General features: G+C 40.7%; 3 protein-coding genes across 4 annotated transcripts; 2 read left to right on the top strand and 1 right to left on the bottom strand.

Annotated features, from left to right (window-relative positions):
* Positions 1-2,962: 2,962 nt before the first annotated feature.
* Positions 2,963-15,396, bottom strand: si:dkeyp-68b7.12 (rho GTPase-activating protein 30). 2 transcript variants are annotated; one of them, XM_035528396.1, is made up of 15 exons: positions 15,370-15,396; positions 14,037-14,447; positions 13,341-13,443; positions 13,089-13,233; positions 12,666-12,748; positions 12,440-12,547; positions 12,178-12,308; positions 11,868-12,036; positions 11,479-11,576; positions 11,138-11,209; positions 10,256-10,972; positions 10,031-10,170; positions 9,164-9,882; positions 5,304-9,057; positions 2,963-5,215 (listed from the first exon to the last, which is right to left on the bottom strand). In XM_035528396.1, exons 2-14 carry the CDS (start codon positions 14,122-14,124, stop codon positions 7,266-7,268), a joined length of 4,365 nt encoding a protein of 1,454 aa, XP_035384289.1. In that variant the 5' UTR covers positions 14,125-14,447; positions 15,370-15,396; the 3' UTR covers positions 2,963-5,215; positions 5,304-7,265. The 2 variants fall into 2 exon arrangements, with proteins under 2 accessions (XP_035384289.1, XP_026877560.2); XM_027021759.2 differs by having other exon boundaries at positions 2,963-3,513; positions 5,064-5,215; positions 14,037-15,373.
* A 796-nt stretch (positions 15,397-16,192) lies between these two features.
* Positions 16,193-19,129, top strand: si:ch211-155e24.3 (uncharacterized protein LOC100150696 homolog). Its single transcript, XM_027021753.2, has 4 exons — positions 16,193-16,588; positions 16,887-17,023; positions 17,340-17,424; positions 17,678-19,129. The coding sequence occupies exons 1-4, from the start codon at positions 16,375-16,377 to the stop codon at positions 18,784-18,786; spliced, it is 1,545 nt and encodes a 514-aa protein (XP_026877554.1). The 5' UTR covers positions 16,193-16,374; the 3' UTR covers positions 18,787-19,129.
* Positions 19,130-19,981: 852 nt separating this feature from the next.
* On the top strand, positions 19,982-21,849 carry LOC113584684 (C2H2 finger domain transcription factor mtfA). The gene is made up of 2 exons (XM_027021754.2): positions 19,982-20,589; positions 20,805-21,849. The coding sequence occupies exons 1-2, from the start codon at positions 20,316-20,318 to the stop codon at positions 21,830-21,832; spliced, it is 1,302 nt and encodes a 433-aa protein (XP_026877555.2). The 5' UTR covers positions 19,982-20,315; the 3' UTR covers positions 21,833-21,849.
* The last annotated feature ends 1,451 nt before the right edge of the window (positions 21,850-23,300 follow it).

The following is a 23,300-nucleotide window of genomic DNA, read 5'->3' as shown; positions in this document are numbered from 1 at the left end:
TATAGATAATAGTAGCTGGTTAATTCACTAATATTGTCTGATTTCTTTTCTAAGGGTGTCTTATTTTATTTCAGAGTTTGTCCTTTGTTGTATGATAAAACCAGGTTAGCCATTTTGGATCATGCTAGCCAGCATTTCTGTTATATATTACAGATAGCATTGTATAAACAATTCTATATGTAATGAATTCTCACCACATTTTCACCACAAAAAGTAGCAACATTTTCTTCTTATTGCCAAGTTTATGTCTTAAGCCTGAATTACAGTGTGATGGCTATTTTGCTAAATTAAGTAAACTAAATTATGATTTTTTAAATATTCCCAGGCCTTGAGGATGAACCAACCATCGACAGGGATTACCACTTGATCCTGCATTACAACTGATTTGCAGGTTTGCAAAGAAAAATAATGTCATTTTCCATTAGTTTAATAGGAAGATTATTGCCCAACACAAGGAAAAGAAAAATGGTCAGAAGGATGTCAAAGTCCACCCTAATGGACTATAAAACATATAAAAAAGCTGGAAATACCTTCAAATGTAGCATACAAAAAAAAGTATATTAGTCTGACAGTGTCTTGATTTGTCATGTGTATTCCGAGTGGTGCATACTCTTTGCTACCTCACTGTTTCTCTGCTTCTGTTCTTTCTGCCTAATGTACATATGGTTCTGCTACTCCATCTGGTGGTTTGGGACTAAGAATAACTAACAAACACAATCTTAATTATGTCTCTATTTTCCATTTTCCCCTGTGTTTTTTTGATGTCTTCAGCATCTTCACATTGCTCAAATGTTTTCTATTTGATAGAACATAATTCATTAAGAACTTCATGCATCATGTTGTAATTATAGTTTGCATTACTGTCTTTGTTTACCCATCACTGAATGCATATCTTTCTAGATAACACTGTGAGACAACAGTTGACTGCATTAAATGAAATACAGATGGATATGAAGGGGAAGATTAAACTAAGGGTCATGACAGTGTAAACATGAAGTAATGTCTGTTGTTTTGTTTTGTAAGAAAACATTTTGTCCAAAACTTCAAATGCAACAAATTTCTCCAGAGGTTCACCTAAATTATTTTAACTGAGAACCAAAATATGAATTACATTTAAAAGGGGAGTAAAATAATTTAAAAAAATCTTTGGTGCAAACATTTGCTTTAAAAGTCCAAAATATCCTGTTCTAAAACTGACAATCAAGTAATATTTAGCATCATCATGCTTTATAATTTAAGGGCACATGTTTGAATGTATTTCTATTTTGTTTAATTTCTTTCCCAGTACTGCCATATTTTGACACAAATCAAGTTTTGCTACACTACCAAAGAGGAATGAGGAAATATCACAACAGGGTAGAATTACATCACCCACCCACAAAGTTATTTTTGTTTTTCTGTTTAGCTTAAACATTTTTTAAATGATTGTTTACATTCAAAGTTTTAGTTAAATGTGTTTTAGCATGACTATATTGGTTGATGAATGGGAAGAAATACTGCTATAAAACAAAAGATAATGAAAACTGCAGAAAATAGACATATGACCCTTTAGCTTTTGGGATTTCCCCCCAATCCTTGTAAGAAATGAATACTGCAGGACTAGTGGACAGTCTTGTATCTAAGAGCCTGTTCAATTTGAAACCTGTTTAATCAGAGTATTATGTTTTAAATTTTTATCACATATCAATGTGCACCTTCAAGGCTTTAATGTTTCATGTGCACAAGTGTTATGCAGCAGTTTTTATTTGCTCTCTTACAATGCATTGAGCTATTCAAAACAGGTTAAGAGTGCCAGTAAAATGTTGAATCGGTTTATCTACTTTTTTTTGGTCATGTTTGATAGATTAAAACCCCACAAAATCAACAAAAGACACTTTGATGGCTCTTTTGGGATAAGAAATTTGGCAACACACACCTAGACAAGGAAATGCTCGAATGTCATTAGGGGAAGAGAACCCCAACCTCAGCTGGACTTATTCCACAAATGCTTAGGAACTTTTATATATATATATATATATATATATATATATATATATATATTAGTTCCAGGTTTTGCCTCTGCCTCTCCGGTATTCCCCATCCACACCAGGTTTTCCGGTGAACAGAGCACAATATAAAAGAAAGAGGAAGAGACAAAGGGCTCAGCTTGGGATTTGTTGGAGAAAAGACTGTTGTTGATAGTGTTGCTGCGTTTGATCTTGTTAGTTTTGCTTTGTGTGTATTACTTTGGATTCGCCCCAAGATTGCTTGGTCCCTTTTGGATTGATTGCTGGATAATATATGTTTCTTGGTTCTTGTATATATGTATTGTCCTGTGTATAGTTACACACAGGTGGTAGGGAGTGGCTGCGGTTTTATCTTTGTTTCTAACAGTGTTGTCATTGTATGTTTCTTTTTGTTAGCATAGTCAGTCGTCTTTTTGTTTCTAGCGTGGTTTTGTTTGTTGTGTTGGCCTTGGTCACTCCTGATGCAATTGCACCAGTTTCTTGTCTTTAAACACCAAAACTTGTAAATACACCAGATATGTGTTGTCAACTTTGTCTTGTTATTCATTCCATCAATCATTTCTATTGCTGTAACACTCAAACCCCATGTTACCAGCTTTGCTATAATAAATTGTTAGGTGCTGCCACCCCCTTAGTATGTTCTTGCCACCCAAAGTATAAAATCCTGCACATGTCACTGAAAATACCCCACCATTTTTTTCATGCAAACATGCATTAGCAGTCAAGAATGTTTTCTTAATGACTGGCCTGGTTAAATTAAAAGTTAAATAAAAAATGTAAAAATGAATGATCAAACAACACAATTCCCAAAAATGTGTGGATGAATGCACAATAGCAAAAAGTAAAATCTAGTGATTTTGTTGTTTGTCAGTCTGTCCAGTTATTTGCATATTATTTCATTATAAATAATTATTTTTGAGGTACATCAATTTTACAAATTACAATTTCTTGTGCACTGGTTATTTAAAAAATTTATTTAAGCAAGCATGCTATAAAAAACTTAAGGAATATTATAGGAAAAGTGCAGTAACACAATTCATAATGAATTTTAGCATCCATGTGATATACTCCACCAGTTAGGAAACAGAATATATACTAAAATACAAACTCAGCCACAAAAATAGAAACACTTGTAGGGGTTCTTAACAGAATTCGTCCATTATGTCAAATGTGTTAAACCCACTTTATACCAATGATGTGTAGTCAGGTCACTGTAACCCATTAGAAGAGCTAACAAAAAGTGGTTGGAGAAATATCAACAAAATTCTTAAATAAGGTTATTTATGTTCATTTATGCTACATTTTCACATTATTGGTTACTGTAAAACACATTTCTATCAGACTTGTATTAGACTTCCCAATCTCCTGGTTTACACTTTCAGTCTGGTCATTGGATAGGGGATAATGATTGGGAATGATGGCTTGAGGTCAGGCCTACAATATCTCAAAGACATCGCAGCAAAACTGGGACATGAACTATGGAGCCCCTGTCAGGCAAAATGTACTCCTGCAAAACATGAAATGAAAGATGTGTTTTGACAGTCTCAATGGTTAAGGTTAATTAAAGTAGGGATACTAAATGGGCAGTCTTTGAGAACCTACTGTCTATAGTGATAATAGTGGTGTACCCATAGGTAGGAGGTGGGTTCATTACAAAATCTATAGCAATATGGGGACCAAGTATTTTCATGGATAGGTAAGAGGTTTATGGGTTACCAGAGGGTAGAGTCTTGGATGTTTTAGACTTGGTACACAAATTGAACAGTAAGAGATAAACTGGTGAACATCCTGGGAAACACTCTGACACCGTTACCCATAGGTAATTAACTGGAGTGTCACTTCCCCTGGATATCCAGAAGTGAGGGAAGAGTGGGCCCAAATGATATGCCTGTCCCTGAACTCAGGAGAGAAGCATCTTGTGGGATACTGGAAGGAGAAGGAGAGGTGGCTAATGACTGTCCAGTGTAGTTCCCAATGAATAGAACCTACAAAGGTGGAAGGTTAAATGGATTCAGTAGTGGTGGAGTTAGGGGTTGACTGAAGCTCACAGAGTCTGGAAAGAGCATCTTCTTGCTTAAACCTGATCTGTGAGTGATCTGGAAATGGAAGCAGGGACCAGGGGGCCTGACAGGGAGTGAGGCATTCAGCATTCCTAAGATATACCAGATTCTTGTGGTCTGTCAATGCAAGGAATTGATAAGAGTCTCCCTTGACCCAATGTTGCCACTCCAGCAGGGCCAACCTATTGGCCAGGAGTCACCAATACCATAATTTCTCTTGACTGTGGATAGTTTGTGGGAGAAGTAAGGTATGGGATAGAGTTTCCCAAACCAAAAAGTTTGCAAATCTGAAAAAGTGTTGGAACGCCTTAACAGAAGGTCTGGGGCCAGTTAACCACTACCTCTACTTTCTTGGCATCCATAGTAACCACCTCCAGGCTAATCACATACCCAAGAAAAGAGATGGCCATGAAATTCTCAGACTTGACATAGAGGTTATCAGCTAAGAGGTGTTCTAGGACAGCTCTGATATATTTAACATACTGATCAAACATGGCAGAGAACATTAGAAAATCATATGTAAGCTATCACAGGAGAGGTAGAAGATCTGATGTATCCCTAAGCTAAAATTTAATTTATATATTCTTCCAAGGCCTAAATCAGCAGGAGTCAAAGCATAGAACCTAGCACAAGGGAGAATGGCATTCCCAATGCACTCTGCAGGACAGTCATACGGTCTATGTTCAGTAAGTATGCTGCTTACTGAACATTTCCTGTAGGTCCTTGTTTTGGTCAGGAATGCTTACAAGGATGTGAGTTGGAACTCTTAATAGGAGTGGTGGTGTGAATACTGAGGCAACTAAACATTTATCAAAACAGGCTTTAGGTCAATTAACTGTGTGAGGGATAGTCCAGTCTGTTTGTAGGTAAATAGTATATTTGTAGATAGTACAGTCTATTTGTGTTTGCATAACCATGGGAGACCTAAAACTATAGTTAACTAACTATAGAGTTTCAAATGAATAAAGAAGGGGTCTCTATGGATGGTGCTGCATACCATGGCTATGGGGTTTGTGGCATGAGTGACTTGGCCAGAACCAATGGGTTTTTCATCCAGAGTTTGAACATGAACAGGGGAGAAGGGCAATCCAAGTTAATCCACCAGGTTTCAGTCTATGAAGTTCCCAGTGGAGCCTGAGTCAGTCAGGGCTGCAACAACATAAAGCAAGTTTCTGTGATACGGCTTCACTTTAAGCAGAAATGGATGACATATGGGTCCAGAGGTGACCATACTCACCATGTTAGCGACTGAGGGTTCCCCACACAGTCTTTGAGAAGTGTGATTAGTAGGATGAACATTCCTTCAGGAAATGACCTTATTGGCCACAGTATGAGCAGAGTGCCTCTCTTCATCTGTGCTGTTTTTCATCCAAGGAAATGTGAAGTCCATCTGTTGGTATCTTATTAAGTGAAGAAGAGGCTGACAGAGAGGCAGGAGAGCGAGGTGACCTCTGCAATATTCCTGAAGGAGGTTATTGAGGTGATTGGACAGGTCCATGATAGATGCTAGGTTTCTGGGATCTTCCCTACAGGTCATCCATATGACTTAGTCTTTAGAACCTTTCAATAAGGTACTGACAACAATCTACCTCATTTCAATGACCTGGTGAACAACTCCTGGTTCCTGGTTAGATCACCACTTAGTAACTATATGGTATTAGCCCATTCCAGTGCTCGAACGGTGAGCTCCAGTGCTCGAACAGGGAGATGAGGAGAACTTCTGAGGTTGTGGGTTCAATTCCCTGGGAGTACACAAAATGTGATCTATACTGATAAATATATGTAACTCAATCTGGATGAGAGCATCTGTCAAATGCTGAAATTTAGATGCAGTGCTGTCTTCTCTGTTGCCATTTTACTTATCATGGAGTGCTAGACAAAAAAAAGGGGTTACTGCAAAGCTTGCTGTGACATTTTGGATTGAATCACTAGTCGAAGAGAAGTCTGTTGAGTTCAGCAATAGCAGGTCCCAGTGATACCAGTTTGTGGTTCTGATCTGTTAATTACACAACTCTCGCTCCCAAGGAAGCTGTTGATGGTGATGTTCTAGAAGCTGACCTGCCAAACAAGGGTTTCAGGGATACTACATGTACCTGCTGACTCCATAGCAATGAATTTTTCTGTTAGACCTTCTGTCTGTTTCTGACATAGAGGTTAGACTTTCTGTCTGTTTTTGATATGTATGCCTCCACTGGGTCACATGCAGGTATAAAATGACAAAAAGTGTTTGTGTGACAAACAAAACAGAAATGTGAACAAAGAATCGTAAATCATGCAGTAGGCAACCAGGTAAAACAGACAATGAGTCAACACAGTACAAACAGTAGGAATAGAAAGGCTTAGAAAAACAGTGGAATACTGACAAGATTTTGCAAAGAGTATGTCTCAAAACAGATCATATATACACATGACCTGATGTGAAGATAAACAAGCAGCAGGTGAGAATGACTAGTAGGCTAGCGAGCATGCGAATATGGATATGGACATTACTGTGGGAGGGGAGTTCTGGGAATTGGAGTCTTCAAGTGATGTAATGACACTAAGAAGGATTCTAATCAAAACTGCTCATTAGTATGGCTGCAGGGATTCACCACTGTGTACATACCTATGTGGCCACCCCTTCTGGTAATGCTTTGAAAGGTTCTGTAATGTAATTTAAAACAACAGGAAATCTGTCTAATTAAATTTATGATTTTTACTGCAAGGACTGTCCTCTAGCAACTTGGCCTTTCTCAGCATTATGAAGAAGGGGCTACGGCATTATTATTAAACAGCACTGTCTATGTACATGCTAGCCATCTAACTTCAAATGGCAATTATGAGTGACACAAACATTGTGGCATACCCTATCGAAAAGCTTTTTCAAGGTCAGCCTTCAATTAAAGTCACACTAATTTAGCAAGGTCAGACAACTCCATCTATAAATCTTAACCAGAAAGGAAAACGTTATTTACATCCCTGAAAGATGAGCATGAGAGGTATGCCTGGCTAAGATGTAGCCTGTAGCATACACACCACTTTTGTTTTTCCAACTGTAGTTGCATCTTGAGGATTGCTGAGCTATATTTTGGAATCCAAACAGTAATTTAAGGCAATGTGGTGGGGGGACGTAAGTAAAGGAGTTACCTGCTTTATGCATTGCATACCACTGAGCTATACACATATGAATTTACAACTGTTTACATGTTTTTGTTTAATGTCAGTCAGTTTTTCCTTTTTCTTCTCTCTTTCTTGGAGTCAGACCTTCTTTCTGGTCATCCCTTTCGAACTGTAAGTCAATGAACCTCTCTTTTTCTGCAGACTCCTTCTCTCTGCATCTTTTCCCTGTTGCCCTGGCAACGGCTTCATCAAAACACATACTGATGCCACTGGTTCTTTTCGCCTCCCTTTCTGACTCCTTTAGTCCATCTTTCCTCATGATCCGTCCATCTGAGTTCAGTTGTCTTTCTTTTCCAACTTCCCTGTTCCTGTCCTCCTCTTGCTCCCCTTTATCTTGCTGCCACCCTGAACCAGGACATGTCTCCACCAAGAACGTGTCCTTTGGCTGTTTTTTTACTTGCTCTGCCATATTCTCCTCTAGCCTCTCCCCCTCTGTACTTTTCTTTTGCTCTCTACTTCTGCTATCATGACTTTCCCTTTCATCTACATTCTCTGCACCATTGTGCTCTCTGTCTTCGTTGCTACACAGGAACTCCATCCTCCTTTCTTTTGTGCCGTCTTGCTGCACATGTCGCACTGTATCTCGGGCCTGAAGTCCTCTGTCTACATACGGTTTCTCACCATCTGCGGGCTGTATCTGACTGTATTGTCTCTCTGCGTCTTTCTGCTGTAACTGTTGTCTGAAGGCAGTGAGTTTGCAGTGCTGTGGTTTGGGGGGTACCACAGGTACAGCTTTCACCTGGAACACTCTAAGAGGAGGCGGTTTGGATATAACTACGGTTCTGCCCGCGCCTGGCCCAAGGCCTGCGTCTCTTCCCGCCTCTCTCTCTTTCATCCTGGGAGGTCTCAGTGGCTTCGGACTATCTAACTCAGATGGCGCTGGCTCTTTCTCCTCTTCTTGTACCCTCTGTTGGTCTTCTGGATGAACCATAAGACCAGAGCCACTGTCGTCTTGTGCAAGCTCATCTGAAAGACTGTCCTCTTCTTCGCTCATCTCTCTCACTGTCCCCTCTTTTACAACAGTTCTATCATTGATTTTGGCAGTCTCTTCTTTCCTGGCCTCGATTTCCTCCATTGAGTCATCTTCCTCTGTCCCTTGATTGTTCCCTTTCTGTCCATCTTGCCTCTCCTTCCCCTTTTCAATACTCATTTGTTCTATACCTTCCTCATTTCTCTCTGAGATTATTTGCCTTTCTTCTTCAAGCTCATCTCTGTCCCTTTCACTCTTATCTGCATCTCCTTCATGTTTTACACCTTCCCACACCTCGTCACCTTTTCCTTCACCCTTTAAATTTTCAACACTCATCCTCTCATGTTCTTCCTTTATCTCACTACTTGTCTTACAATTTGTTTCTCCAGTGCTCTCTTCCTCTCCCTTGTTAACCCCATTACCAACATCTTTCCCTGTGACTGAAATCTTGTTTTTCTCATCCTGTCCCTGTCCACCATCCTCCCTCCCTTCATTCTGCTCCTCTCCCTCGTTATCTCTGTCAGTCCAGTCTTGTTCGTCAATATGCAAAGTTACGTTTTGTTCCACTGACAGTTCAATGATCTCAGACTCATCTTGAGTAGCCAGTGAGATAGAGCCTGTAGCAAGAGGCTCAGTGATTGGCTCGTCTGTTACTGTGACCTCACTTGAAGCGATATAAAGATCATCTTCAGAACTGTCCTGTTGAACATCCGAGTTCGCATGTTCTTCTTTGACAAGATGTTGGACACTTGGGTGGGAAGTCTCAATTTCGCTAGGCTCCAGTGAAGTGGAACCTGTATCTGGACCAAAATAAGTATCCTCTTCATCATCACTGGCCTTGGAATGTCCCTCTTGGTTGTAACTATGTGGCAGATAAAACATATTACATCAAGATCATTCTGCTCACACCCACATTTATTAAAACACTCAGCATCAAAAGTTATTTGTGTTTTCTCAGTGGTTCTTACCTGCAAATGTGTGTGTCTGCATTGGTGTCAGTATTTTCCAGTTCTTCTGTAGGTTCACTTGTAAGCCCTGCCCCTTCTGATTCACTTTCTTCTACACAATTTGTGTTTCTGTCTTCACTATTCTTCTTATCCATGCTTGAATGTACTATTTCTAATGGAAGTTGGCTGAGATTCACTTGGTTCAGGCAATGGTCAGAGGCATTAATATCCATTCCAAGATTAGTTGTCATTTCAATATCTGTGTGGGTTAAGTTCTCTGAATCTGTGACAGAGGACAAACTTTGAGTACCCTCAGGTACCTCAATAGTGTAAGTCTGATTTAAGCATTCTGATTGCTTGTGGCTATGAGAATCCGCACTGCTATCAGTGTAGTTGCACGTAATGGGCTGGTTTATTGTCCAGTTTAAACCCTGAAATTGCTGATCGGATGGAAGACTTTTACAGAACATGTCCTCATACTCGCTCTTATCAGAATCTTCCTCATTGTCGTCATCATCAGGCCCTGAATCATCATCATCATCATCATCATAGGAAAAGGACATGGGTGGTGGGGACTTATAAGGAAGGCTGTAGGATTTTCCTGGCAGTGGCATGTGAGTGTTAGCAGCGGTGTGTCTCCACCTATCACCTTCTTCTTCCTCCTCCTCCTCCTCCTCCTTCTCCTCCTCCTCCTCCTCCTCATCTTCAAAACAAGGTGGCTCCACTGAGAACTCATTTAGCTGAGAAAGATAATGATACATGATCATGCAGCTGACTGAGGGATATTACATGAAAAGGACAAAGAGAAGAATATAAGAAAAGTGAACATGACAAAAAATTACAGATGAGCAGGCACATCTCAGACACATCTCATTTTTTTGTATATACCTGACTTGGAGCAGAGGTGTCCAATGAGTCCAGGAATCCAAAAGTGTCCTGGAAGTCCAGGGGCAGGTCGAGATCAGGGTATTCCTCTTCTGGAGATAGGTTAAGTGTGGCAGAATCCTGAAGCATTCCAGCTCTCATGTCTGTGGGAACAATACAAGTGTTTTTGTTTTTGTTTTTAAACACTGTATGTTATGTCTGAATGGTGCTTCTAGTTTACAATTTTACCCATGTATTCTGCTTCCATGGTGTCTGTTGTGAGTGAAGTATTGTCTGCATGCTGGCAGACTTCTGACTCCTCTTCCTTAGTAAAATCATCATCCTCTTTGTCTTTGTCTTGTAAATCTTCTCGGTCCTTGCACCTAGCCTCTTCTTCATCTGGCTCCTCTCCCTTTTCTGTCTTTTTTTCTGGTCCTTCCCTCAAACTCTTCTCATCATCCATCAGGACATCCTCTTTAGTGTCATCCCCTTCTCTGCCTTCTGTTTTGCCATCTGTTTGCTCCTTCACTTTCTCTGCACATTCATCCTTATCTCCAGCATTTTCTTGCTTCACTTGTTTCACTGGTTTCTCCTCTAGTGACTCATGGGTGCATTGTTCTTCCTCTGCCCGTCCACCATGCAGTACCCCTAACGCCAGTCCAGAGGTTATATGAAGAGGGACAGTCACAGAGAATGGCCCAGAAATGTGCATTCCCACCCGGCGCTCCGCCTTGCTGGTCGCCCCGGGCAATGTAGCCTGTGGTTTGTCAATGCCCCTAGTTTCAAGGGCCTTGTAGGTGCCCTGAGTCCCGCTCCCTGCACTCACCATGCTTACGCTAGCCCCACCTGTTCGCCTGTATGTCACTGCATATCCGCTTGATATGTTCCCAGTGCTGGAGGCTCCACCTTCTGAGTTCCCAGAGGGTGCGGCTAGAGATGATTGATGTGAGGAAGGATGCTGGGAACCTGAGAAATAAAGTAAACTTTTCATGTCAGTACAATTTATATTGACACATTACTTTATGGTGTGTTTAAACCAAAAAAATATTTTTAAGATCAAACAGAAAAACCTGAGCTGCTATCTATCAGCTTTGAAATCATATAATATGTATAGCACTGTATAACTCATACCTTCCTGTGTATAGCTTCCTGTACTCAGAGAGTCCATACTCTTAGCAGGCCTTAGAGCAGTTTTCTCTTTCTCTATACATGCAAGTGAACAGAGAGAATTGATATGGTAAAAGAGGAACATTGTCAGAGAAGAAAAGGCACAAGATTATGTCAAACGTGTATTTACTGTTACATATCTCTACTGTCAGTAGGTACAACTGAATGAGTTCCAGTGAACTTTCTATATGAAAAATAAAAAAATCTATCTTGGATATGTTCTAAAAGCCACAATGTTAATGAAGCATTGGGAACAAGATCCAGATGAGAATGTAGTGCCCAGTGGTGTGTGGTGAAGCTCTTACCTTTGGTTGCATACTTGTTCTTTTTACGAGGATCCTGCAGTCTCCCACCTAAATTAAAGATAGACATCCATTTTCTGCCTTTTAGTGATCCCTTCCTCCTGAAAGAAAGTCAAGAAAGTGAGTCACTGAGATACACAAAATCACACATATGAATTCCAAAATAAGACAATGTTGCCCTAATTAAATTCAAGAATAGAGAACACACACAGAGTGAGTGAATAATCAATTAAAAAAAAAACAAATGATATATACATGCATATATTTAAATTACTTGTAAACCGTAAAAAATCTTTTAAATCTATTTTCTAGAACATTCCATTTGCTAGACCTATTTGCTGGAATAAGGGTTTACATTACATAAGGGATGGTCCTGGAGTCTGAGATCTTACTTGTCTGTGCCATCAATGACGGCATGGTAAGGTCTCATCGGAAGAGGGCCATCTCCAGGACTCATGTTGCCTGGATACTGCACAATGGGAAGGCCCCTGAAAAACTGGTCTTCTTGACTGGACAGTGCAGACGGTGATGGGAGGGACTTCCTTCGCTCAGCAGTGAGTCCTGTGGTGAGATGCAGCAAAAAATAGGTAGCAAATGCAGAAGCAATGGCATGGGTATGTGGGAGAAGAAGTAGAAGTAAGTAAAAAAAAAAAATGTAAAAGAAAGGTTAAGAGAGAAGAAGCATGAAGACAGGCTCATTACCTGACTCAGAATCTGGTTCAGGGAATAGTTGAGCCACATGAGTTAAAATGAATTCCACCACTATGGACTGGACCCTCACTTCCATGAAGGCTGCAGTGCCATTGAAACCAGAAGCCTCGATGTCCTTTGACCTGTGTTAATGGAACCATGGTATAGCCTGTTGCAGCACCAGTGAATGACCTTACTGAACACACACACACACACACACACACACACACACACACACACAGACACTCACACACATAAATGCACACACTCCCACCTGAGGAGATTGGGGGCCCATACAATGGCAAGGTTTCTGGCATGCATGTTAGTCTTAGAAGCATGTGTGGCCATCCGGACTAAGTGCCTCATCAAATATTGCAGAGTCCTGCCGGAAAAACATCATTAGAGCACAAACAGAAGCACAGGGACTGCTAGCATCTCCCTGGGGTGGTGAGCTAGCTACTTGTTCAGCCGTCACACCCCAAACCATTTGATTTGTTTACCTGTAGTGGAGGTTGGGCAGTTCGCTCAACACCTCTTTGATCTTCACCAGTCTTTCATTTTCTAACTGAACTGCCACAGCTTCCTGATGCAAAAGGTAAGAGTTTGTACAAAAGTTACAAATGAAGGCAAGTGACCACACAAGTGATGAGTTTTACAATGATTTGTGCATCTGTTACAGATTCGCTTCAGACTTGATCATTTGGGGTCTAGTTGACCACACCCATCCTAAAGGAAGAATTTGGCAAATTGCTCCACTGAGTGCTGTATTTTGAATTGTAAGAAGTTGATTAACTTGTATGTGAAACACACTCTCACTCCCCTGTCCTGAAGACTGTTTCCACTACAGTAGCTCAGCTGGTTGATGCCTGAAGCTGTAGTATTTGTGTCTGTATTGAGGTTATTGATGGACAGGTGATACCTACAGCAAAACGGTCGTACAGCTGGTATGTGAGCAGAGGGTTGGGCAGCTCTCTGAAATAGGCCTTGCAGAGGGAGCTGACACAGTGAATATCCTGCAGATATACATCCTTGTACAAGTCTGGGGTGCCCTCAGTGTCAAACTCGGACCTGTAGATAAAACATTAGGACAGATGAAACACACAAACACAGATATGCAAGAATTTTAAGGTGAGGTTTGAGTGGTAATGTGCTAAAATGAAACAACATGAACACACCTTAGTTTCTGTGTGTTGGATGACACTCCAGACAGTCGGTAGATTCCATCAACAATCCCATGAACCTCAATGAAGTCACTGCAGCTTCGAAGCACCAGAGGAACTATGAGAGAGAGAGAGAGAGAGAGAGAGAGAGAGAGAGAGAGAGAGAGGGATAACCTGAGTGACGATCAGTGACAACCTCCCCATTCTTCTTGTAATGTCCCCTACACACACACACACACACACACACACAGTCTTTATTGCTAAATATGTTTACATATTAATTACTAATTATATTTTGTTAAAGTCTTAATGGCTTTTTAGTACTGCTGTTAATATTGTTATCACTGTTTTATTATAATAATAACAATAATAATTATTATTATTTGTATATTTGTTTTGTATATATTAAAGCATATAAATTTTCAGGAACTGTTCTTCCAATGATTTGGCAAGATTGTCCTTTGCACAGTCATGCCATCTTGATGAGAGAGTGAGAGAGAGAGAGAGAGAGAGAGCGAGAGAGAGAGAGAGAGAGAGAGAGAGAGAGAGAGAGAGAGAGAGAGAAGGTATAGTGAGGAATCAGAGGAACATGACAATTTAGACCTATGCAGTCTTTAGTTACTTTCAGAAGAAATAATATACTATCCATGAAATAATATATTTACATACATGCCTGAAATAGTTTGCATGCGTATAAAAGAAAGTACTCACTTTCTTGATTGGTTGTAGCTAAATGCTCCAGCAGGTCACAACCAAACACTTTATCCTTACTCCCTCCTTTCCTTCGTCCTCTTTTCATCTTGGAGCTGCTCCACCACCACTCTCACATTCAGATGTGTGTGTGTGTGTGTGTGTGTGTGTGTGTGTGTGCGTGTTAGATACTATGTGTATTTCTTTCTTTCTTTGTTTTTTTTTAGTTAACTTTGGGACATGTAATGTCTGTCAAACATGATGTTCATATGCAATGGTTTGTCTGTGCACCTAAACCCCTACACTTTTGCTGAGCTTATAATACAGCTATGAAGTCATCCAGCACTCTGCTACATTGCGTGTCACTGCATTGCAATTGACCCTTGTCATTAGACGTTGTGAAAACATAAAGGAGCTGAATAGATGTGGCCTCTGCAAGAGTGGTAACAAGAAATATAATGAAAGAAATCATTTTTATCTTTCACAGTGAAATGGAAGCAAATGAGAGAAAGAAAGAACAAATAAACAGACAAACAGAAGCAACAGGTGCAGTATATTCATGCCTGCAGTGCTTTGTTGATTATATAGATGCCTTTTTGCAGCCTGTCCATCACAGCCTAACACAGAAAGTCAAAGCATATAAAACATTGCTACAAAACTCAAAAAACAAATACAAAAACAAAACTCTAACATTTTTCCTTTTTACTATAACAATAGGGCACCAAAGCCTTTTTACATTTATTTCCACCACGCTCAGCTCGGACTCGGGCAGATTTCTTCCTCCACTACAATTCTCACATGGTGCTGCTGCCCACAACAAACAGTGCAAATCTTCACCTCTGGTGTCATCAATGTGGAACTGACCCACCCAGCCTCAGCCTCAACCTAAACACTGTGCCTGGGTACAGATCTTACTGCTAGTTTCCTACTCTGCCTTTGTCAATGCTCTGAGTGACACCAAGACCACTCCCTTATACTCACTATGTGTCTAACTTTTGATGCCTTTTCATCACTGATGTACAGTAGTTTTTCTGGGCGGCGAATGTGTCGCCCAAGCCCTTCATTTTGGGATCTCTCTTTACTGAATGTCTTTTTCAAAAGTTGTAGCCACCATGCTCAGTTTCTCTCTCCTGCACTGCTTGCGGAAATGAGACATCTTAGAGCAAGGCCTAGCACACGGTCCCTGCATCAGGCATATGCTGTCAAAGAACCCTCAAATATCTCTACGTCACCCTGCGCTCAACACGAAACAACGCAATGGCTCACTGCCCCCCTCAGGGGCCAAGGTAGTGTTTTAAAAGTGCAATATCAGAAGAAGTTAAACTAAAATTTAAGAGAACCCAGCCGCCCTTACCTTTCACTGCACCGGCTCTAGTCAAAACCCCAGCATCAGTGACGCAAGAAACCACCAAACTTCCCTTACTTACTTCCTGACTCTTTGGTTTCTCTCTGTCCTAATTCTCCATTTTTAATCCACCGCTCCATTTCTGTTAGGGCCTCTGTCTAGCTATATAGCTGTCTATCTAAATGCAACCTGAGGTTTATATGTTATATACCACATGAATTTACTAGGTTGCATAAAAACAGTAGTTACAAGCTTTCACTCACTCACTCTCTTTCTCTTTCTTTCTTTCTTTCTTTCTTTCTTTCTCTCTCTCTCTCTCTCTCTCTCTCTGTGTGTGTCTTAAACAAGACATAGCTTTTTGATGAATTCACAAGTAAAAATTGTCTTGGTGTATGTTTTTGTGTCTACACCTGTCCTTTACAGAATAAAGAATAAATTGCCACATTACCACTAAATATTGCCACCATTCAGCAGTAAGAGCACATAAAGTAATTTTAAAACGACAGATTATCCACAAATCTGTTAGTTTTACCAGCGGCCTATTGATGAATGTGTATCCTAATAGTCTGCTCAAAATTTAGGTTACTAACTAATATAGTACTAACACAAACTTGCAGCATACAACCTTAACTGCGATGGCGTTCATAATGACATATGCATTCATATACATTATTATGCTAATTGCTAATTGGTACAATATCTTGTAAATCAGGACAAGGCCGTTAAAATGCTCGAAGTAGTATCTGCATGCGCTAATTATATTGCGGAAAAATCTAATATTTACGGTAGTGACATGCGCCAGTACCGGAAGAAAAAAATATGCGAATATTTGTTGAGCTGACGATGTGAACATCCGTTGTATCTACTATGCTAACAGCCTGTTTCCATCTGTGGAAGAGTTTTTGTAAAGGGAATATATCAAAATCTAGCTGCCAAGAGAGGTTTAGCGCTCCGTGAGAGATATCTCACGTGGTCAACAAAGCGAAAAGGTGGTGAGGCAAAGAGCTTTATAAAATGGCACAATACACTTTCCAAGAGCAGTTGGTGTCCATCATGGAGATACTGGCTAAAGCAGCCGTTGCAGAAATTAACAGACGTGTGGACGACAGCTGTGCAGTGCTTCGTCTTGAGTTGTCCCGAAGCCAAAAAGATATTGACACCTTGAAAAGGAAATGTCAAGTGATAGAGAATGAATTGAGAAAGGCGCGCGGAAGAGGGAGAAAGAAAGGTATTGTGACCGTATGAATTATTGTGTTGCCTATTGTGTGTTGATTTTTTTCCTCGTTTATAAAGCAGATTTTCTTGCTTTTATTGTTTGTAAAATACTACATATATCTCTTTAATGCATATTCACTGTGTAAATCAGAATATAAATTCCATATGCATTAATTCGTCTAATCGTTACTGGTAGACTGCATTGTACGACTTGACGAGACCATTAACATTGTATAGTAACCTATCCTGATCACTTAAATTTACGTTAATTAAGTCTGTGGAAATATGTTTATAAATATTTTCCCTTCCAGTGTTCATTTGTGGGACTTCTGAGAAGCTATCTATGCCTTTCCAGAGTGTGTGTTCCAGAGGAACTGGTGCAGATGTGCGCAGAGCTGAACAGACTGTTACTCTACAAGAGACAGATACTGAACCGTCTATACAACATGTATGAAAAATGTCACACTAGGTTTTATATTTATATATATATATATATATATATATATATATATATATATATATATATATATATAAATAATGTGTATATATATATATATAAATAATGTATATGTGTGTGTATATGTATGTGGTTTGTTATTTGCTGAATCAAGATCCCCCAACCTAAATGATTATGGTCAAAATCTCACAAGTCAGTCTTTTACGATTTTTACATCAGGGCCATCACCAGTGTGCCTTTAATGCACTGCAGTGCGTTACATGTCATGCAGGAGAACCGTAAACTTTGTCTTTGTGATTCACTGTAGACTATCCAAATTCTTGAGGACGGATCTGAGGCCCCAATCATCAAAGAGGAGGGAACTGAAAATGAGTCATGGAGTATTGGAGAAGGTACGATAAAGAAGATACAGGGAAAAAAAAGTGGCCCTGTATAAATTCAGAGGGATGTTTAACAAATGCATTTAGTTCTATAACAAGGACACAGCGTTTTTGATGAGCGCCATCACATACTGGCCCTATTTCAATGCCAGTGGCTAATCTTTGTGGTGTCAGTGAGTTAATAAGTGAGAGAGACAAATCATATTAAGAAAAATCCTATGAAATACAGGTCATAGTAGCGTAATGGTATGGTTTCCTCTTTCAGAAACGGGACCGTTTCCTTTTGAGCATGGGGACAGTGTGCCATGTGATCCAGCTCAGGAGACACCTGAAGCTCAGAATCAGCTTCCTGAAGGCCTGGACCCACCAAGCACACACTTCACACGCATCCAGTCTTCAGTGGAACTCGTTAAGGGTGATGAGGAGGGTCCGAGTAGGTTCAGACTGCAGGTGAAAGCTGAGAAGGAGGAAGAGGAAGACGGGGAAAGGCAGGGAGTCGTACCAGGTGGGGTGGAACAGAGAGATGGAGAGATGGATCACCTGGAGTTCACTCTAGAGGAGCGAGACGCCCAACTGTGGCATCCTGTCTCTGAAGAGCCGATATCCGGTGAAGCTGAGCAGACTGACAAGTCCTTCTCCTCTGCTCAACTCTCACGTGATTTGTCAGTGTTTCACCAGCGCGTGGATTCGGCTGTGGAACAGTCCGGAAGTGCCGCACTTCCTTCAGAGAATACCCCGATCGAGCTGTATGGGGTACATGAGCAGTCACAGGCACCCTGGTGCAGGGAGAGGAGAGCGCCACCGGACCACACGGTTCGTAGGCTGAGGCACGAAGGTTTGCCCCCAGGGGCTACGCAGCCGAGCACCCTGCAGCCGCACCACAGGACTCCGGGCAGGCCTGGCGACGTCACAGCTGGAGCGGAGACGTCCTCCCAGACAGGCTCCGGCCAATGTCTGAGCTACAGTCGCGGTGGGCTCGGCACTGTCCGCCGGCTGCGCGCACACTGGCGTGTGAGCGCTGCTGGCGAGCGACGGTTCAGCTGCTCATTCTGCGAGAGGCGCTTTGTGCGTTTCGGTCAGCTGAAGGAACACCTGCGTAGCCACACAGGTGAGAGACCGTATACCTGCGCCCAGTGCGGACGCAGCTTCACTAAGCAGGGGAATCTTATCCGGCACGCCGTGGTGCACAGTGGTGAGAAACCCTACCAGTGTTCCCTCTGTGGGAAGTGCTTCACCCAGCGTTCCAGCCTGAAATCCCACCAGAAAACGCATACACCAGAGAGGGATGGCATTCTGCAGGGGATGCCTGTGTACCAGTCAGTCAGAGACTCGCACGGTGGCCTATCAGTAACTCCGACCAGGGGTTTTCTATAGTGACAACACCCATTTGCAAATTATGTCTATAACTTGTAGCATATGTCTTTGCATTTTGCAAATGCAAAATAGTTATGAAATGATCATGGGAGTGTAAAGGGTCCAGAATGTGTAAATTCTGAAAGGTTTTTGATGTATGTTTTATTTCTCTTTAATGTCTTCTAATACTGAGGAGTCATGCCTGTCTGCATACTTTTAACAGTTTTGTGCTTAGTGTGTAAAATAATTTATTATAATTTATAAAATTTGTTTTATTTTAGATTTAGACTGTAGCTTTCCTCTAGTTTTTCCTTGGATTAAAATTCTTTGATTTAGAATAATAAAAACAAAGATGTATCTAAAATTTGCCTATGTATATTTTTGTCTCTTAGTCACTAAACAAGTTAACAGTTTTATTCTGTTCTTTTATAAAAGTATAATTTTCATATCACAAGGTAAACTTGTAATATTGGTTTTTGGTTAGTGTTTCTAAACCATTAACTGTGAAACCATCTATTTTTCCAATGACATTGGCCACAAGTTTTTGACATGCATATATGAAGGCCATAACTGCAGTGGGGAAAAATGGGTGAAAATAATCATTTAATGGAAGTTATATCTCAGTAATATTGAAATAACATGGATTGATATCACATAATTTGATGCAGGACAATATCCATGTCGCATCACGGCTTCACGTGTGTTTTAATATATGTTGCAATGCATTTTGAAACTAGGGTAGAGTATATTTTTTTGTGAATTTTGTGTTTCAAGGTATAAAATATAATTTTATAACATAACAGGTATGGCTTTTACAAACTAAAATTGAAAGCTCTGTAGTGTAAAATTCATTTGTTCAGTCTCATTCGTTATGTAATTAATTTGTCATTCATGTGTTCATTCTTTCATTCGTTACGTCATTCTTTTGGTGTAAAAAAAAAAGATGTAACGCAGCATGAGGTTAGGAGGTTCATTTTAGCATTAAAAATTGTGAATTTATATTACACGTTTTGGGGAATGGAAACTAAAGTGTTAGCTGAGATTGTTTTCATTTTATTTATTATCCACAGAGTTAGCTAACCTCCAACTCTTTTTAGTGATATGTTTCTAACCACACAACCGATGGCTACCTCTGGGAGGCGGACTACTCTCTCTGACCCCGGCAGCATCACCACTGTGGCTGGTAAACTTGTAACCTGTGCTGAGAATGGTCTGTTTCGCCAAATAATATCTACGCGACAGCAGTGCTAGTGGTTAATGGGTTCATGTCCGTGAAATGTATTTAAGTGCTAGCTGTCGCTAAACACTGAAAACCGATTCGGACTCTTCGGAGAAAACGCGAATGAACGTTTTATTATGTACACGGTTTACGGTAGGGGACCGTTAAACCGGAACTAGCCGTTCCTCTCCAGTAGCTATCCGAAGAAGCTAGCTGGCTACTTCAGGGCAATTATTTTTGGTTCAATTCAGATGCAGGAATATTACTTTGTCCTTGACATATCGTAGGAAAGGTCTAACTAAACGTTTGAACTGAATTATCGAAACCGACGATGCTCTCGGAGGACACTGTATCATGCAGCAGCGGTTCTTTTCACAATAGACTAGCTTCTGTTATGGCTACGGTGGCCAAATCTGCTATTGCAGAGATAGGCAAACTCTATGACGATGGCTTAGTTGTCCTACGTTTGGAGGTGTGTCGCAAAGATTCAGAAATACAGACACTGAAGAAAAAACTTGAAACGGTAGAAAATGAATTACGGTGTATGAAAGAGTCACAGCGACCAGTAACCTCAAATCTGTTTCCAAGTTCTGGAAAGAGGGAAGGTAAGCAAAATCTGTTCAGCAACTGGTTATTTTTGTTAATATATGAGCAACTTAAATGTGAATACTCATTGAGGTTTTCTTATTAAGTCCAGAACAGTATGCATGTCTAATGACCAGACAATGTTTTTATACGTTTATCTGTGAACTGTAGCATTTGATCATCTTGAAGAAAGCATGCGAAAATTAATAAAATTTTATTTCCCCCTCAAACTCAGGAGACCAATGCATCGAGATGACCAATCAGCAGCTAATTTTAAAAAATCCACCAGACACTAATATATGTAATAAGAGGACAGGAGACGAAGCAAGGAATATTCAATGTGTATCCTCTGAAGAAATACAGTCGCAAGCCAGTGTTACTAAAAACAAAGACACAGTATTAAGCTGCACGGAGACACACACCACACCTCAGCCTCCTACAGGGGACCTTAACAAGCCAGCGTTTTGCACTGAGGACTTTGGTGGATTGGAACTCCAAATGAAGGTGGAACAGGAGATAAACTCAGATATTCTAGACGACAGCAGTGCAGAGTCAGTTTCAGAGTGTGTCATAATCGAGGACACGGACACACAGCCGTGGACCTCTGTTGCCGTTGTGACTGGTGCGGTCAGTGCCGAAGATGCACAAGACCCTAACTACCCTTTTCTAACCGAAGAAGTGCCTCCATGTGCGGACACAGACGGGTCTCCTTTTCTTTCCACTGTGCCAGGTGTTAGCACCAGCTCATCCGGTCCTGTTTGTTCAAGGAACAACAGGCTCAGCTTGGAACCAGTAAGACAGCAGAGCAGGTTGCAGCCCCCCTGGAACGAAGGCGCATCAGCGGACTTTAGCCCCCTGCAGGAGGTTCAGCTGCCACTGTTTGCCCAGCAGAGGCCAGATGTGGTGCCCCAGCAGCGGACACACCTTCCTGCATCACCTCAGAACCACACCAGGACTCATGACCGCCTGGAGCCCTCATACAATGTTATCAATCATAACCGCAGTAGAGGGGTGTTTACGGTGGACAATGCCGATTTAGGCAGAACTACGTTGCCACAGCGGAGGAAACCTGTGAAAGAGAAGTGGTTCATCTGTTCGTTCTGTGGGAAAAGCTTTGACCGATTCAGCCACCTTCAAATGCACCAGAGGATTCACACGGGTGAGAAGCCATTCAGCTGTAACATATGTGGAAAACGGTTCTCCCAGCAAAGTAACCTACGCACACACCAAAGAACCCATAGGACTCCAATTAAAGAGTTTTGAAAGTGGGGGAAAAAAACAGAGAATGAAACTATTTATGTGCAATTTTTATTCCCTAGTAGGTAAACCCAACACCATGTTATTTTGGTTTTCCTAATTTTAGATGTGTTTATTTTTACAATAAACAAAGTTTTGTAACATTTGTACCACTGCGATTACAAAATGTATATCAAAATACAGGAATGCATCAAAACATCTGTTATAAAAAAGGAACATTTTTCTTTTCACCTTTTCATTTACATACTCAAACTCAGAAAACACTGCGCATGTGAAATTTCTTTCATCATTAAATACTCATAGGATAAAAAAAAGAACAACTGGTTGCTAAATTAATCAGGACAATTTCATTAAATCCTATATGTTTCCTTTGACTGTAAAGAGCCTAGTAGATTTAGGCAGTTACATACAGCATGTTTACATGCACAAAATAATCTGATGTCTGAGAATAACCAGATTAAAGTGACAGTTTAAGATATTTTTTGCTGAATATTGTTACTCTAGGTGTCCTATGCCATGCAGTCTTGGGTTTATTTGGTGACACAGCTGCTTTCAGGTCAGTTGCATCACGGATCTCTGACTTCTAGGTACAAAACATTAAAATCTGATTACGTGCCACAGAAAAACAAAAGATTCTGGTCTGTTAAAAGGTTATGCTTGTACCAGTTTCAACCTTAATTCTGAAGATAAAACTGATTGTTTCCATAAATGTTACAATAATAGAGGTTTTGCCTTAATGTTTTTGATCAAATTAACATCTGTGCATGCACAGATTAATACAGTGCTGAAAAAGTCCTATTAATCATAATACACTGAGGTAATTAATGCAGAAAAGCTCAGAAACCGCAAGTTGCTGAAGCCAGGAGAGCTTCAAGGCCCCACAGCTTTCAAAACAGCATCAGTGCAAGTGTTAGAGCTGCACACTACCCAGACAGTAAAAGTTATAGACGTTCTGAAGGTTCTTGGCTATTCTGCCAGCACCTAAACAAACTCCAGCAAACTCAGCTGTCTATGCATGACACCGGCCCGGTAACATTTGCTTTAGCGTCACCGCTCGGTTTAGTGCACTGTCATTGGAGGCAAGGCTGTCCGAACACGTCTGTTCTACGGTCACCTGCAGACAACAGAGGACCTGCAGTGGGTGTAGGTGTAGAAGACTGGCGCAGCTCCTTACGTCATAGGACATGAAAGAAAACTGATTGGCTGATTATTAACATTTGTGCTATTACCCTGATTTCCGGTCTTGATCATGTTTTGATAAATAAACCAATGCGCTATGGCATAAGCCAGAGAATGTATGAGTCAGCAATTTAAATATATGGTTAGTTGATACTTAATATTACATATTACTAATTTAAAACTGGTACTACTTTTACCATCTTATATGTAATGTTTTCTGTCACCTGTCTATTTGGACAGCACTCCACCAATATGTAAAATATCTGGCTTATGGTCTCTTCAAGTCCAGGTGCAG

The sequence above is a fragment of the Electrophorus electricus genome, chromosome 7, assembly GCF_013358815.1.
Source record: "Electrophorus electricus isolate fEleEle1 chromosome 7, fEleEle1.pri, whole genome shotgun sequence".
Classification (NCBI taxonomy): Eukaryota; Metazoa; Chordata; class Actinopteri; order Gymnotiformes; family Gymnotidae; genus Electrophorus; species Electrophorus electricus.
Note: the sequence above shows the minus strand (reverse complement) of the source record. Positions and strands in the feature narration are given on the sequence as shown.

Coding starts and splice junctions, on each gene's coding strand:
- si:dkeyp-68b7.12 (XM_035528396.1), bottom strand. CDS start 14,124: ATGAAAAGAGGACGAAGGAAAGGAGGGAGTAAGGATAAAGTGTTTGGT. Junction 12,037..12,177: donor TGAACCAGATTCTGAGTCAG/GTAATGAGCCTG, acceptor ATCTCACCACAG/GACTCACTGCTGAGCGAAGG. Junction 11,210..11,478: donor GAACAAGTATGCAACCAAAG/GTAAGAGCTTCA, acceptor TTGCATGTATAG/AGAAAGAGAAAACTGCTCTA.
- si:ch211-155e24.3 (XM_027021753.2), top strand. CDS start 16,375: ATGGCACAATACACTTTCCAAGAGCAGTTGGTGTCCATCATGGAGATA. Junction 16,589..16,886: donor CGGAAGAGGGAGAAAGAAAG/GTATTGTGACCG, acceptor TTTCCCTTCCAG/TGTTCATTTGTGGGACTTCT. Junction 17,425..17,677: donor GTCATGGAGTATTGGAGAAG/GTACGATAAAGA, acceptor TTCCTCTTTCAG/AAACGGGACCGTTTCCTTTT.
- LOC113584684 (XM_027021754.2), top strand. CDS start 20,316: ATGCTCTCGGAGGACACTGTATCATGCAGCAGCGGTTCTTTTCACAAT. Junction 20,590..20,804: donor AAGTTCTGGAAAGAGGGAAG/GTAAGCAAAATC, acceptor CCTCAAACTCAG/GAGACCAATGCATCGAGATG.